This window comes from Benincasa hispida, chromosome 11, assembly GCF_009727055.1.
Source record: "Benincasa hispida cultivar B227 chromosome 11, ASM972705v1, whole genome shotgun sequence".
Taxonomy (NCBI): Eukaryota; Viridiplantae; Streptophyta; class Magnoliopsida; order Cucurbitales; family Cucurbitaceae; genus Benincasa; species Benincasa hispida.
In genome coordinates, this window is record NC_052359.1 from 47,758,888 (window position 1) to 47,774,685 (window position 15,798).

The 15,798-nt window shown below is 32.5% G+C and overlaps 1 protein-coding gene across 1 annotated transcript; it reads right to left on the reverse strand.

Moving 5' to 3' along the window:
• Positions 1-12,858: 12,858 nt before the first annotated feature.
• On the reverse strand, positions 12,859-15,263 carry LOC120091945 (bidirectional sugar transporter SWEET4). Its single transcript, XM_039050117.1, has 6 exons — positions 15,135-15,263; positions 14,904-14,940; positions 14,038-14,254; positions 13,675-13,836; positions 13,465-13,584; positions 12,859-12,995 (listed from the first exon to the last, which is right to left on the reverse strand). The coding sequence occupies exons 1-6, from the start codon at positions 15,175-15,177 to the stop codon at positions 12,867-12,869; spliced, it is 708 nt and encodes a 235-aa protein (XP_038906045.1). The 5' UTR covers positions 15,178-15,263; the 3' UTR covers positions 12,859-12,866.
• Between the last annotated feature and the right edge of the window lie 535 nt (positions 15,264-15,798).

Consider the following 15,798-nt stretch of genomic DNA (forward strand, 5'->3'; position numbering starts at 1 on the left):
GAGAAATTGATGGAGATCGATTAATCAAATACACAACACATTGCACTGCTTCACCCCAAAATGTCTTAGGAAGATCAGACATTCTAAGCATACTCCTCACCTTCTCTATAATGGTTCTATTCATCCTCTCAGCAACTCTTGAAAAAATAGCATTTTATGATTATATCGGGAATAATTCCGTAAAACCATTTCATAGAAGTTCATTGATATCTTCTTTTTATAAAGCAACTCGACTTCGATTCTTGACCTAGTTGCCTATTCACCCAGACAACCAACACTTAGGCATTTACAGGCATCAATCTACGGTTGAGTTTGGATTAGAATTTTCATTCAATTAAAGAGTAAGCCTATTTATTCCTAGTTCTAAGACCAATAATTCTAATGGTGTGTCAGGCTCTGTCTTCCCATGTCTAATGCCATGTTGTGAATAATAATACTTGAACTCATTCAAAGTATACCAACCACTATTGTCAAATCAAAGATACTTCAATTTTCTTTTGGTCTCTCTATCTACCATGACATGAAACTTCCTAAAAATCTCGATTTGGCTTTTTTTCTTCAACGTATACACCAAAGTTCTTCAAGTGACATCATCAATAAAAGTGACAAAATATTTATTGCCACCAAGTGACTGCACCTCAATAAGACCACAAATATCAGTGTATTAACTTAAATTTTTCTTGCCTTCTGGTAGACTTCCCAGAAAAGGAAATTCTATGTTGCTTACCTACCAAACAATGATCATGAGGGTCAAGAGAAAATGTGTTATCAACCGAGATAAGAGATTTACATGCCAATAATTTAATCCTCTTATCACTCATATGCCCTAGCCTTCGATGCCACAAATTTGGAGAATTTTTTTCTTCTACTGTATTCAACTTAAAAGAACATATGCTCAAGTTTGTTTTATATAAAGAGCAACATAACTCACCTCGAGCAACTATTATTGAATCCTTAGACAATTTCCACTTACCATCACAAAAGGTATATTGAAATCCTTCTTGATCAAGGACATTTGCAAACAATAAGTTAAGGTATCAATCAGGAATATGGTGCACATTCTTCAATGTAAGCGTGCACCCAATACTTGTCTTCACACGAATATCACCTTACCTAACTATGTTAGCTGAGCTCTCGTTTCCCATCTTAACACTACCAAAATTACAAGATTGATAGTTCATGAAATAATCTCTTTTGGAAACACAATGGTATGAAGCATCTGAATCTACCACCTACTTTGTGTTTGAACTCTCTACATGATGACACTCACTAATTGCACAAATCAATGTGACAACATTATCACTCTAAGAAACAATTGTTCAATATTTTTATCATCTTCCTCTTTTTGTGAGTCTTGCTTTTTACTTTGTTCTTTCTTCCAAGGGTAGCAAAACTTTGTTATATGGCCAGGCTTGTTATAGTAATGACATGTCGTAGTCTCTTTGTCTCTAGACTTGGACCTCCCTTTTGAGTTACTACGGTCTTTAAGTCTCTTACTCTTGTTTCTTCCACAATATTCAACAACAAGAGCATATGAATTATCAACTCCATCTCCTTTCTTCTTATCTCTTCATTAAACACACTTTGTTTGATAACATCCAAAGATAAAACACCTTCTGGAACAGAGTTACTAATAGTCATAACCAAGGTTTCCCAATTGTCTGACAAAGAACTCAACAAGAACAAAACCTGCAATCCATCATCAAAATCAATCTTCATAGTAGTCAATTTATTAATAATATCCAAAAAATCACTCAAATACTCAGAAACAGACTTCCCACTCTTCAATTTCAAACTAACAAGTGCTTGATTAAAGAAGTTTTGTTATGCGTGGTCTTCTTTTCATAAAGACCTTCCAATTTCTTCCACAACTGATGTGAGTTGGACTCGTTAGACACATGGTTGAAAATGATCATATCAACCCACTGCCTAATAGTTGCCAAAGTTTTTCTCTTTAACTTTCCCTAATCTTTTTCTTCCATTTTCTTCCATTTTCTTCCAGTTTCTCTGGTTTTGCAAGTTTATAAATTATGCCATCTACATTTGTTGTTATTTCAATTTGATCAAACAAATCTTTGCAATATAGTAAATCCTCCATCATTAGTCTTCAGATGGAATAATTGTTGATGTCAATTTTATCCTTGAACTACCTCCACCATTACTAGTAGACTTTATAACAATGATTAGGTTAAAACCCACTCTGATACCAATTTATAGGACCCAAACAATATAACAACAACTCACTAGGATCTCCTCCAAAACAATCAACCAACTAATTGTTCTCTAAAACATAAAAAATAAATCACCAAATAATCACTAAGCAATCAACCAACAATAGATAGCAATAAACCACAAAATTATGGAAGACTAGAAACAAAGTGCACACATGAATTATACGTGGAAAACCTCTTTAATGTGAAGAGTAAAAAACATGGGACTTGTGAGGAGTCCACCCTTGTCAACTTCTCTTATTATGATAAAATTGAGGAATGAACCTAAATTAGTCATACAACAATTCAAAACCCATCAATACTTTCATATATAAAAGATGAACACTTGAGAGATAAAAAGAATGAAAATCACTCACTTTTCCAGATTCTGTTTGCCAGCAATTACGGACATAAACAAGAGCTTCAAACAACGATCCAACCGTTAAAAACAAGACCCTATGTGTCTCGAATATGTGTCTCGAATAGGTTGATTAAATTTTAGCACGATCCAACGATTCAAACTATGACAATCGATAACTTTGTGGAAGTTGTCGCTGAAAAACTAAATTGTTGTCTTTCTTCCGATTTTCTGCTTCTTTATTCACTCTTTTTCTTAGGTCATTCCTATATCACATAAAAGAAAACCTAGAGCTTAGAAGATGGGTCAATCTAAAAATTAGCTCCAATTAGGCTCACAAAACACAAGTTTAAAATAAAATCTTGTAACAAGTGGGTTAGACACCCACAACATATTTAGCGTTAAATCCCTCAAAGGTCATATCCAAAATATTAATTTTCTCGAATAAGGCCTGTTGAATGTTGGGAACCTGTGGTCTACATTAATGAACAAAAAATGCAAGTTCTTTGTGTGGACAATGATATACAAAAGCCTTTATACCATGGAGAAATGCCAAGCGAGATACCCCTCTTTATATCTTAATCCTGACTGGTGTGTTTTATGCAGGAAAAATACGGAATCGATGGAGCTATTGTTCACCAATTGCTGCTTCTCCTCCTTCATTTGGGGTCGTTTATCTGTGGCGGCTGTTAGTGGATTTCCACATTCGTTTAACTCTATTGACGATCATTTAAAGCAACTCAAAATGAACACAAAAGCTAATATTTTATGGAGCAGCCACTTTATGGTGTATATGGCTTGAAAGAAATAGGCGAACATTTCAAGGTACCATCACACAGCCACTTTTGGGAAGATATTAAATCACTGGCTGTCCAATAGAGTATCAAATCTGACTTCTTTTGTAATTATGATGCATCTACTATAGCCTTTAACTAGAAAGCGTTTATGTAACTCTTATGCTTCCCTTTTTTACTTGAAAGGCTCTCTAGTTCTCTTTGTACATTTGACTCTTTATCTTTTTGAACGAATGCATAATAGGATTTGAGACATGATGAGGATACTAAGAATGTGTCAACCTAGCTGAGATATTCAGGTACGATTTCTTCCAGTTCGGAATTGGTTTTCAACTGAACTTTTTAACCATTTGGAAAAACGACAGCAACCCAACGTGAGAAATGATGGTTTTATCGAACGGATGATGGAGAAAGAGATGTTTGATTAGATAAAAGTAAAAGAGGGAAAAGCAGGTGAGGGTGTTCATTCCAATGAGAAATTGAGATGAAAAGACACGAGAGAGATGGTGATTTAGTCGGCCCGATCCAGCACATAAACTGAAAGTGAGAGCATGCAGAGTACAACAGTACTTTTAAAATTGATGAAAGTTTAAATTAGGGTTAGGTTAGTAAGGATATAAGTTTGGGCTTTTCAAATTGTGGTCCTCTAGGGTAATGGTTTCAATCAATCGGTTGGGTTCGGTTGGGTTGAGTTGAGTTTTTTTTTTTTTTTTTTCATTTATTCATTTTCAAACAAGTCGATTCTTTCAAATAGTAAACCGAAAATCCTAGAAAAATTGAAAAATTGGACCCAATCGACTTGTTAGTTTGGACCAAATTTGCACACCCCTATTGGAAGTGTTGATGGATTTGGATTAATTGAATTTTAAGATTTTAAAATACTATTGTTAGATATATTTAAATAATAATATGTTTAATTAATGTATGGGTTATGTATGTGGATTAATAATTTATCATATTATGTTATTTTATTAAATTGGGTCATATTCTATAATCTAATTAATTAAGGTTCTGGATTTCTAATTGAGTATAACCCATTTCTAGTTAATTAGAGTTTAATGAAATCCTAATTGATCTAGTATATAAAGAGACCTACGGTCCCCAACATACCAAAATAATAAGCATTCAGTCTTTTTGAATCTCATCTAGAGTGATCCTACTAAGGTCATTTGGAGTTTAGGTTGAAGAAAACAAAAGTCACTTTAGAACTATCATCAATCTTTCAATGGAATCCGAATTAGAGAGGGTTTAAACAATTAAAAAAAAAAAAAACCATGTGCAGTGGAACGGCGACTATAGCCTCGCCGGCGGAGGGACATCAACGGCGTTAATTTGCTGGCAGCAATCTCATTGACTTCACCAAATCACGCAGTCAAGCACAGTTTTCTTTTTAATTATCAATTTCATTGATAAATTAAGATATTGATTTTTTTTTTTTTTTTGTCAACAGTTTGACTAATTTATTTGAATTATCAATTTGTATTAAATGGGTTTTATGACAACCTGCCATTGGTTTAATAATTCAAATTTTATGTTTAATCTATGTTTTTTTTTTATATGAATTAGAAAAAAAAAATTTGTATGCTCATGTCAGCATCTTTTTTACTAATTTGGTGAAGTTATTACCGATGGTTCTTGGTTCTTGATTGATAAGTTCGTAGATTTGAATCTAAAGTTTGATTGATAATTAAATTAAATTAATTATATTGTGAATCCGGTTCAAAATCAGTTGATCATGTTGTGGTTTAAATTTAAATTTGATTGATAATGTGGTAAACTTAAATTTAAATTTGATCAATGATATTTGATGATGTTCACATGTTTATGTTGCTTTAATTGTATTATATGTATGCAATTACTGGGTGAATTTTGGTAAAAACTTTTTTGTGTTTTTTTTCATTATTTTTGTACAATAATATTGTTATATTATTGTGTCTTATATTTTACATTGGATTTGTCAAATAATATGTTACCAAAGTAGTCTCTGTTATCTAGATTAATTTAATTATAACATTTAAGATGTGCATATTCATGAATTTATGCGGATAACTATTAGCCCAAAAAATATAATTATTTGGCCAAATTATTGGTATGCGTTTGGTAATGAGTATGTGACAATTATAAGAATTACTCAGGTGAAAAAATAGTCGGTCCAAAGAAATGCTTTTTTACGGGATTTATTATCAGAACTTTGATTATTGAATTTACAGTTGGTGTTTTTGTCCAGAGGTTAGACATTAATGTTGTGCTAAGTATCTTATTAAAGGGGCCCACCACATATGTGAAATTATTTTATTATATTTTAATTGTGAGTATATGTTTTATTGTTTATTATTTCAATTGGTCTTATTCAGATATCTTGAAATCTGAGTTCAATCTCTAAGTTGAATGGAATGAACTTCAAGATTTGGAAGGAAAGCTTAGAGATACTTCTCGGGTATATGGATTTGGATCTTGCATTAAGGACTAATAGACCTATTTCTATTGAGGAACGGCCAAATATGAAAAATATAGAGAAGTGGAAATGGTCAAATCGCATGTGTCTGATGATCATTAGGCACTCAATTCCGAAGTCTTTTCGGAGCTCTATCACAGAAAGTGAAAATGCCAATAAGTTCCTTGCTCAAATTGAGAATTTTTTTGTTAAAAATGAAAAGGGGAAGCAAGTCATTTAAGTTCTTTAACTTCTATGAGATATGAGGGCAATGGAAACATAAGGGATTACATTATGGAAATGTCCAATCTCGCAGGTAAATTAAAGGCACTTGATATCGAGATAAATGAAAATTTACTCGTGTATCTGGTACTTATCTCTCTTCTTGCACAATTCACTCAGTTTAAGATAAGCTATAATACTCAAAAGAATAAATGAAATATTTATGAGTTTATCTCACAATGTGTGCAAGAAGAAGATAGGATTAAGCGAGAAATGGCAGAAAGTGTTCATTTGACAACAAGCTCTCGTGATAAGAAGAAAAGAAAATTTGTGGATGTTGCAGAGGCGACATCTCAGCAAAATAAAAACAAGAAACAAGGCTACTGAAAATCCTTGTTTTTCTGCAAAATGGAAGGTCACTTTAAGAAAGATTGTCCATAGTACGCCAATTGGCGTGTAAAGAAGGGTAAACTTCTTACTTTGGTTTGTTTGAAGTTAATTTAGCTTCTGTACCTACAGATACTTGGTGGGTAGATTCTAGTGCTACTACTCACATAAGTATATCAATACAAGGTTGCCTGTGGAACAGACAGCCAAGTGATGCTGAAAGATTTATCTATGTGGGCAATGGAAAAGCAGTTCCAGTCGAAGCTATTGGGAATTTTAGATTACTTTTAAGAACTAATTGTTATTTGGATCTGAATGAGACTTTTGTTGTACCGTCATTTAGATGAAATTTAGTTTCTATTTTCAGTTTGGATAAATTTGGTTTTTCTTGTTCTTTTGGAAATAATAAAGTTAGTCGTTTTCAAGATTCTAGGCTTATTGGTACTGATTCTTTAATTGATAATCTATATATGTTTGGTTCTTTTGCTTCATTTAACAAGATCCTGTTATCTAATTCATGTGGTACAAAGCGTAATTTAAATGAGAATTTCACTATGTTATGGCACAAGCATTTAGGTCACATCTCTAAACAAAGAATTCAAAGACTTGTGTCAGATGGAACTCTTGATTTTCTTAGATTAAGTAACTTCGACATTTGTGTGAAATGTACTAAGGAAAAACAGACAAACATAAGAAAATTAGGTGCCAACAAATGCTCAGATGTCTTAGAACTAATACATACAGAAATTTTTGGTCCATTCCCTATGGCTTCTTGGAATGGACAATAATATTTTATTACGTTCATAGACGACTATTCAAGATACGGGTACCTATATTTAATTCATGAGAAGTCTCAATCTTTGAACGTTTTCAAGTCTTTCAATGTTGGAGTTGAACTTCAACATGGAAAGAAAATTAAGGTTGTCAAAGTTGTTCGTGGTGATGAATACTACCGTAGATATTATAGATCAGGTGAACAACGTCTAGGGTGAAGAGACTCTTATCAAAGAGAACCCATGAGCGAAAGCACGATCGATCCAAATTCATTGTGACAGAATTACAAGCATTCACAAACATACAAACCAGTTATGCATCTTCTAACAAATTACGGCATGCTTCAGTAAAACAATACAAAAGGGACGAGAGACATACCTTTGAAGACCTCTCGCTCTCGTGAAGACTGGGACCAGCAACCTCTCGCTCTCGCTACAATCATCTAGTCAATCACGAACAAACTTCTCCACGAATAAGTAACCTCTCGGACACCACCACTCAATAACTTTGGTATTCTCGGAGTGAGAATCTAGGAGGTGTGGACTCTGTCATTGATTTGGAAGAGGGATGGAGGAAACAACGTTCGAACTATACGACCAAGCAAGTGGGAGATGGATATTGTCTATTGTATAGACTTTGTGCTTGATCGTTTAGTAAAACTCAGCAGGTACACGATCATTTAGAAAAAAAGGCGTGATCATTTACACGATCGTTTAGAGAATCTCGCTTGCTACGCGATCGTTTAGTAAAACTTTACACGATTGTTTAGTCAAAGGCACTTACACGATCGTTTAGGCTCTCGCTTAGAAGGATATCATATAGTCTTTAAATAGCTAAACGATTAGTTATGCGACTTATGAAACGATTCTTTACAAAATGAAAACATTTTTCATATTATATTTCAGTTGTGAAAACTGAACATAACCTCCCATTTCACGCATGGTTAAAGGGGAAACCGCCTACAATTATCGTATAATTGTTTGAATTATAAATAAATATAATAACTAATTTATCATATTATATTTATAAATTATAGTTTTAATATCACGTCATATGTAATATTTAAACCATAGTCTTTTTCTCTTTGACTTAATATAAATCATATTTATATCAAAATCCTCCAAATAATGTATCTCATACATCATGTCAACTATATCACTTATAATTGAACCAGTTTAATTATATCATACATAATCAAACTCCCTCTTGTCAATTTGAACACTTCAAACTGGCCCAAAAACTGATTCTCAACTTGAATTCATTGAGCTACCAAGGGGACCTTATGGACTTGTAGTTTGAAGCTCCAACAGTACGTGAATAGCTAACTAAACTCTTTAATCACAAGATCCACCATTTGTTAACTGTTGGACACTCTACTAAAGACCGACAACTGTACTCTTCTCACTACAGATATATTTCTATATCCATCGGATATAATCAGTCAACAGTACGATAACCCTTCAAGATGCTTGTAAGTACAGAAGGACCAATTTACCGTTTTCCCCTGTAGTTACATTTAACTCCTTAAGTACCATTGATCCCTCTGATGAACAATACATCATAGCCCTACTATGAGTGGACATCTCTCGGAGCATGAGAAGGTGTGTGGCACCACATCGTTCAAGTCCTGGAATCAGCCCTTAAGGAAGCTATCTATCTACTTATCCCTGCTTCGGGGAATGAGTGAATTTCATCTTGTGTAGTTGAGTTCCCAGCTCCTCAATCAGACGAATCCACAAAGTGGTAGGTTTGAGTCGGCAATATGGCCACTCGCACCTATGCAAATCAAAGAACCGCCCTTATAGGCAAAAGTTCTCAACTCACTCAGGATTAAGGTCATGTTATCTATGGTCATCCTAGTGAAATAAAGTCTCTGTCATGAACGACGTCATATAACGAGACTAAACACTTCGTGGTCTAGTCTTATATAAACTCCTTTGTATAGGACACCCTCGTTCGCATATCTCCACATGAATTATCAGGATCAGACCATCTATAACACTTTACAACACTTGTAACATTTACAAAACGGGTCGTATCCGTAGTGTCACAAGGATAAGGTTTTTCTCCTATATCCATATACTACAGACCATTTAGGTTATCACTTAAGGCATGATCCACTTGTATATCTCCACATACATGCTTAAGTTACAACGACAACCAGGGATCTTAGTTTATTGATTTGTAGTAAATGAAAATAAAATATCTCATTTTTCATAGACAACAATGAAGAAAATATCTCATATTATTACATCACAAGTGTTTGTTCATACATGTGTTTACAAACTACAGGACCCTACGAGAGTTTAAGGCATCAACCCCAACATAGGGTCCTTTGCCCAAATACCTAGAGGAATATGGAATCGTCCCGAAATACACTATTTCGGGCAAACCCATCATGAATAGTGTCACGGAAAGGCGAAATAAAACACTTAAGGATATGGTAAGAAGTATGATTAGTCATTCTTCTCTACTAGAATTCTTCTGGGGTGAGGCACTAAAGATTACGACATATATCCTTAATAGGTTACCTAGTAAAGTAGTAGCTAAAACCCCTTATGAGTTGTGGACAAGAAAGAAGCCTAGTATTAGGCATCTTCACATCTAGGGTTGTCCAGTTGAGGCTAGACCATACAGGCTTAATGAAAGAAAATTGGACTCAAGAACTATTAGCTACTATTTTGTTGGGTATTCTGAGCGCTCTCATGGTTTCAAGTTTTATGATCCCACTTCTAGATCCTCGTTTGAGATGAACAATGCTAGATTCTTTGAGGATGTTGAGTTTTGGGGAGGAGAGGGGAAAAATAACATACGAAAAGTTGTCTTTGAAGAAGAATTAATTTCTTTTCCTTATATGATTATAAATTATGCTCAGGCTCCAATTCCTGACTTCACTATTGAACCAATTATAGGAACAAGAGAACATTGAAGTCCCTGTTGTTAAACCTGAAGTTCAAACTCAACAACTTCAAGAAGTGTCACTAAGGAGTTCTACTAGAGAGAGAAGAAGTACAATTTCAGATGATTATATTTTGTTTCTTTAAGAATATTAGGATGATGTGGCCATAATGGAAAATGATCCAATCAACTTCCAACAAGCTCTACAAAGTTCTGTGGATAAATGCTATGGAAGAGGAAATAAAATCCATGAAAGACAATGACGTTTGGGAACTTTTCGAATTGCCCTCAGGAGTGAAACAAATAGGTTGTAAACGGATATTTAAAACCAAAAGAGATTCACATGGCAATATCGAAAGATATAAGACTCATCTTATTGCAAAGAGTTTTACTCAAAAGGAATGCATTGATTACAAAGAGACTTTCTCTCTGATTTCATCGAAAGACTCCTTCAGGGTAATAATGGCACTAGTAGCTCACTTTGTTTAGAGCTACACCAGATGGATGTAAAAACTGAATTTTTCAATGGGAACATTGTTGAGACGATTTATATGCTTCAACTAGAAAACTTTGTATCTGGTAATTCAAAGTCTATGGTGTACAAATTGAAGAAAGCCATCTACGGTCTCAAGCAAACCTCTTGTCAGCGGTATCACAAATTCCATGAAGTAATATCCTCCTTGTTTTGAGGTGAATATAGTCGAATATTATGTATATCACAAGTTCAGTGGGAGTAAATCAATTTTTCTGGTGTTATATGTCAATGACATACTCATAGCAAGTAATGATGTAGGTTCATTGCATGACATGAGAGATTTCTCAAAAGGAATTTTGAGATGAATGATCTTGGTGATACTTCTTTTATATTAGGAATTGAAATACTACGAGATCATTCTCAAGGTATTTTGAGATTGCCACAAAAGAACTACATTGAAAAGATTTTGAATAAATTTGGCATGAAATATTGAGCAACCTGGGGATGGATCATTGGAAAGAAACAAAACGAGTTATAAGGTCTTATGGCTTCTTCTACCATGGTTGCGGAGTTAGGCATCCAATCATGGAATATGGTTACAAAATTTTGTCCCTAGTGGTTAACATAGAAAAACCACTAAAATTATTTTTTTTACGAAGTCAAACATGTAGATGTGAAGTTTCTGGTGTTAAAGAAAAAATTCAGAATGGTCAATGACTAAAGGTTTACCATGAGCGGTGTTAGTCGCTTTTCTGATCCCATGGTTCCCATTGGTGTTAATCACTTTCAATTTATGTGGTTTCCATGCTATATATGTCATTGAATGTATTAGAATTTTATTCTATTATTGTGCTAAATACAAAAGATGAAATAACCCGTTCATGCGCATTTAAAGCTTATGTGATTTAATTATATCAGATAGCCCAAGTGAGAGATTGTTAGATATATTTAAATAATAATATGTTTAATTAAAGTATTGTGGATTAATAATTTATCATATTAGGTTATTTTTTTAGATTAAGCCATATATTATGTGATCTAATTTATCATATTAGGTTGTTTAATTGAGTATGGACATAATAAGTAGAAGCGTATGCATAGTTAATTATGGCTCATTTCGAGTTATACCAAAATAACTCTAAAGATCTCACTAAGGACATTCTGATTGAGGAAGACAATAATCAAAAACTCCAACAAAGCACTAACCTAACTCAAGTCAGGTCAAGATATTAAAAATCCTATTTGTTCTCGATCATTATTAATAATGTTATTAATCTTATGCACTCTGGGAAGATCGTTGCTTCTTGACATACAAAATATAAACTCTTTTGTAATTACGAAGTATATTCTAGTTATAACTTCTTTAAAATTGAAGGTTTTTCTTTAATGTTAAATTTGATTTTGAGTTGGAATTATTTGGCCTATAAGTCTAATTTCTTGAAGCATTAATTATTAAAATATTCTAGAGAAATTATTTAGAGGAGATACTTAGAATATTTTTAGAACATAGAGTAAAATTAGTAATGGTAAAGAATAGTCTATATAGACACTTGTAGCCACTAGATCATAAATGTGTTGGCAAAATCCAAATCATAAATTTAGGGGTGCTTAAATAAGGGGATGTTTTACCATTTGTATCAAACAAAAAAAAATTAGAAGGTCTTCAATATCTTTTATCTATTTATATATTCAATTAAATATGAAAATTGACATGACATAAATAAAAGATATATCATTTTAGGAGATATCATTAAAAATCATGACTCACTTCTATCATATATAAGTTATCTATGTCACTAATTTTCTCTCATTATTTATTTAGTTTCTTCAAGAAAAAAGAAGACTTAATGATATTGAAGATAGAGATAAAAACCAACTAATTAATGAGTCAAAAACTTCAAAAAATATAAAACCAACAAAACTCACTACTCAAAAAAAAAAATCTCCCTAAAATCCCTAAATCTCCTATCTCAATCGAGAGCTAAAGAAAATGAAACCAACTTCAAAACTACGGTCAATTCAATTCTTTGATCTCCAAATCCTTCCTTAGCTGCACACAACCCCTTCCACCTTCCATGCCATAAATCACCTACAAAATTGAAACAACAATATAAGAGAAATACTTCGACGCATCTTGAAGTTTGAAGTTTACCTAAACACGTAATCATAATGCCACTTAATACTTTATACTATATAAATGCTTGTGACAAATTCACCCAATTAACTTCTAAAACAAAAGAATTATAAAAGTGAATGGCATTATTAATAATTTGGTGGATAGACTCACTTTGTTAGTTGGATGGAGTTGGTGTGATCATGCAGCGGAGAGCTGAACTTCACTTGTTTTGGGATCAGTTTCTTCCTTCTTTGGACGGCATCCCGAGTAAAATCCATAGAGAATAAGTTGAAGAAGACCCGAAATTGCCCCAAGACCATTGCTAACCTACAAATTCCATAAAATAAAAAACAACTTCGGATTTAATTATTGATATAGATAAAGTTACTGAATGTAACGATGATTTAATAAGATATTAGAACAAAAAGCCCATTAAGAACTGAACTAAATTGACTTCCAACCAAAAGAAGAAAAATATATATATATTCATCATATACTTATTTTAAAAATGATAACACAGGATAAATATCAATTTAATGAAGGCATCATAACTACAGAAGCATAGAAGAAAAACTCTAATACTCTCATATTCCATTTATTCAAACTAGATTTTTTTCTTAATAATTTTGTTAATGCTAATGGACCCGACCATATCATGTATAAAAGCATGTTAACATGGTGCAACAATACTCTTCGAATATAACAAAGTGATAATTGACTTTATTATTTTTGACAAGTTTGTTGTTAATTATTTCCGTATTAATATAAAGAACTGATTAAAATGCAAAACACTTACAAGGACATAGATATCAAACTTGATAAGAGCATAAGCAGTCCAAATGCAACCATTGAGGAAGTTGGCTAGTGAAAGAGTAAATGGCATATACTTAACACTCTTTGTCTTTATCACCTTTGCCTGTGGAATAATTATTTTATTTCATTATATAAAGTGATAGATAAATAAGTAGATAAATATAATTGAAATATGATGAAATTTATTACTTACCATGATGGTTAGAGGAGAAGCATACATTATAACGTTGAAAATGTCACATATGATTCCAACCAACAATGATCTTTTCTTGGTTCCATGTAAGGTTAAAAGAGTTATTAGAGCAACAATGCCCACGAAAACTACTTCAATCACAAGGCAAATACCAACTTTTTTCTGAAATATAAAAAGCAAGAAGTCAATATATATGTTATAAATAGGTAGTAATTAAGTCCATCTCGAGTTACACATCTATCTTGTCCATCCCTACTTCACATACCAATGACATGTGACAGTATTTTTTTCTTCGAAATTGGAGAGATACATGAAGATAGGTATAGTACTATTTAATAAGATGAGTTTAGGGTTGTTACATACCCGTGCTTTCGATTCAGCATACCAACAGAAGAAAGCCAAATAAAAAAGCTCAATGACGAGGCCAATGCCATTAATGGTGACAATCAAAGTGCTATCTGGATGAACCCAATCCGTTCCGTAGAAAACCCAAAACATACAGTTCAACACTGTTGCAATGTAAGGATCTGGTTTGAACTCCTCCACCGATTTGCTCTTATAGATTTTGTAAAAGGTTGGTCTGCACCATAAATCCATCCATATACATACTTCATTTTAATTTCACTAATATAACCTAACACAATAACTAAACTAAAAATCGATCTTCAATCAACTCAAAAGTTTAAACTAATAAGTTATGATAAAATTAATTATATATCCAACCTAAAACACAGCCTCTAACACCCAAGAGACCTGAAATAAAGCACAATTATTGAGTTGAGTGACCCACTTGGCTAACCTCAGCCTAGAAATCGCCTCAACAACTGAATTTGATTTATGTAAACCTTTTTTTAAAGTATTATTCATGCATTAAAAAATAAAATAAAATAACCCTAAATTAATATCACAAAACAGCATATCAAAAATAACAATAATAATCAAGAAGAAATTATAAAAAACTAAATTTGCTTGAACTATCAGATACGGCATTAGTAGAAAAATTATTATAATAATATCAATAATAACCAAACCAAGTAAAATTTATATTCTTAAGGAAAGTTACTCAAATCACATTTCTCTTATACACAAATAAAATAACTTATACCAACACTAACGGAAAAAGAACAGCGATAATAATCAAACATTTCATAATTGAAAATAAATGGGCTATATTCTTCAAGAAAGTATATGAACAATAATTAAATTGGATGAAACGAAATATAACTTACACCGGTGAAAGAAAGAGACCAAATGAAATGATATTTCCTGCAAATTTATAACATCATCAACAAGAAGTTTGATACACACTTGAAGAATAATAAAGGGACAATAATCAAAGAAAAAAACAGAGGAAAAGAAGTTAAAGAACAGAAGAAAGAGATTAAAGAAAAGGAGTGAAAGAAAAAGTAAATCAGAAATGAGATTAGAGTGAAAAGAAAGAGGAATTAGTAGTAATTTACCGATGATTCCAACGATGTTACGAGCTTCTGTAGCGCTCAACATTTTGAAGAACTGTGAAGAAGATGAAGAAGATGAAGAAATTAGGATGAGAAGAAATGAATGAGAAAATTTTGTGAAGAGAGTTTTTAATTTTGTGACGGTTGAGATATTTAAGCACAATCGCGTCAATACCTGAGACGAAATTTTGACTTGTTAATTATTATTTTTTTAAAAAAAATTAAAAATTAGATTTGGATTTGGATTTTCTTTTATTCTTCTTCACTTTCTCTCTCTACAACTGATTTCTCTCTCCTCCCTTCACTGAAATTTCGTGCATGGATTTCATGTTTGTTGAGATTTTATCTTTCCCTATTTGCTCATCTCTTTCTTTCCTAATTACATAATTTGCCATTTCCTTTTTCTCTTTTGCCAAATAGTGTTATTTTATTTTATTTTATTTTATTTAATGAAGCCCTTTATGGATTCAATATCAACGTTAAACTTATTTTTTTAGTTTATCATAGAGAAATCGACAAAATACTCGCTGATGTGGATCTAATATTAATTTAAATTTATTTAAAATGGTGAAGTAATTATTTAATTACCAATTTAGATTGTATTATGAAATTTTGTATAGTTTTATAATTTTTTTTCAAAAAATCAATCCACTTAGATATTTCTTTC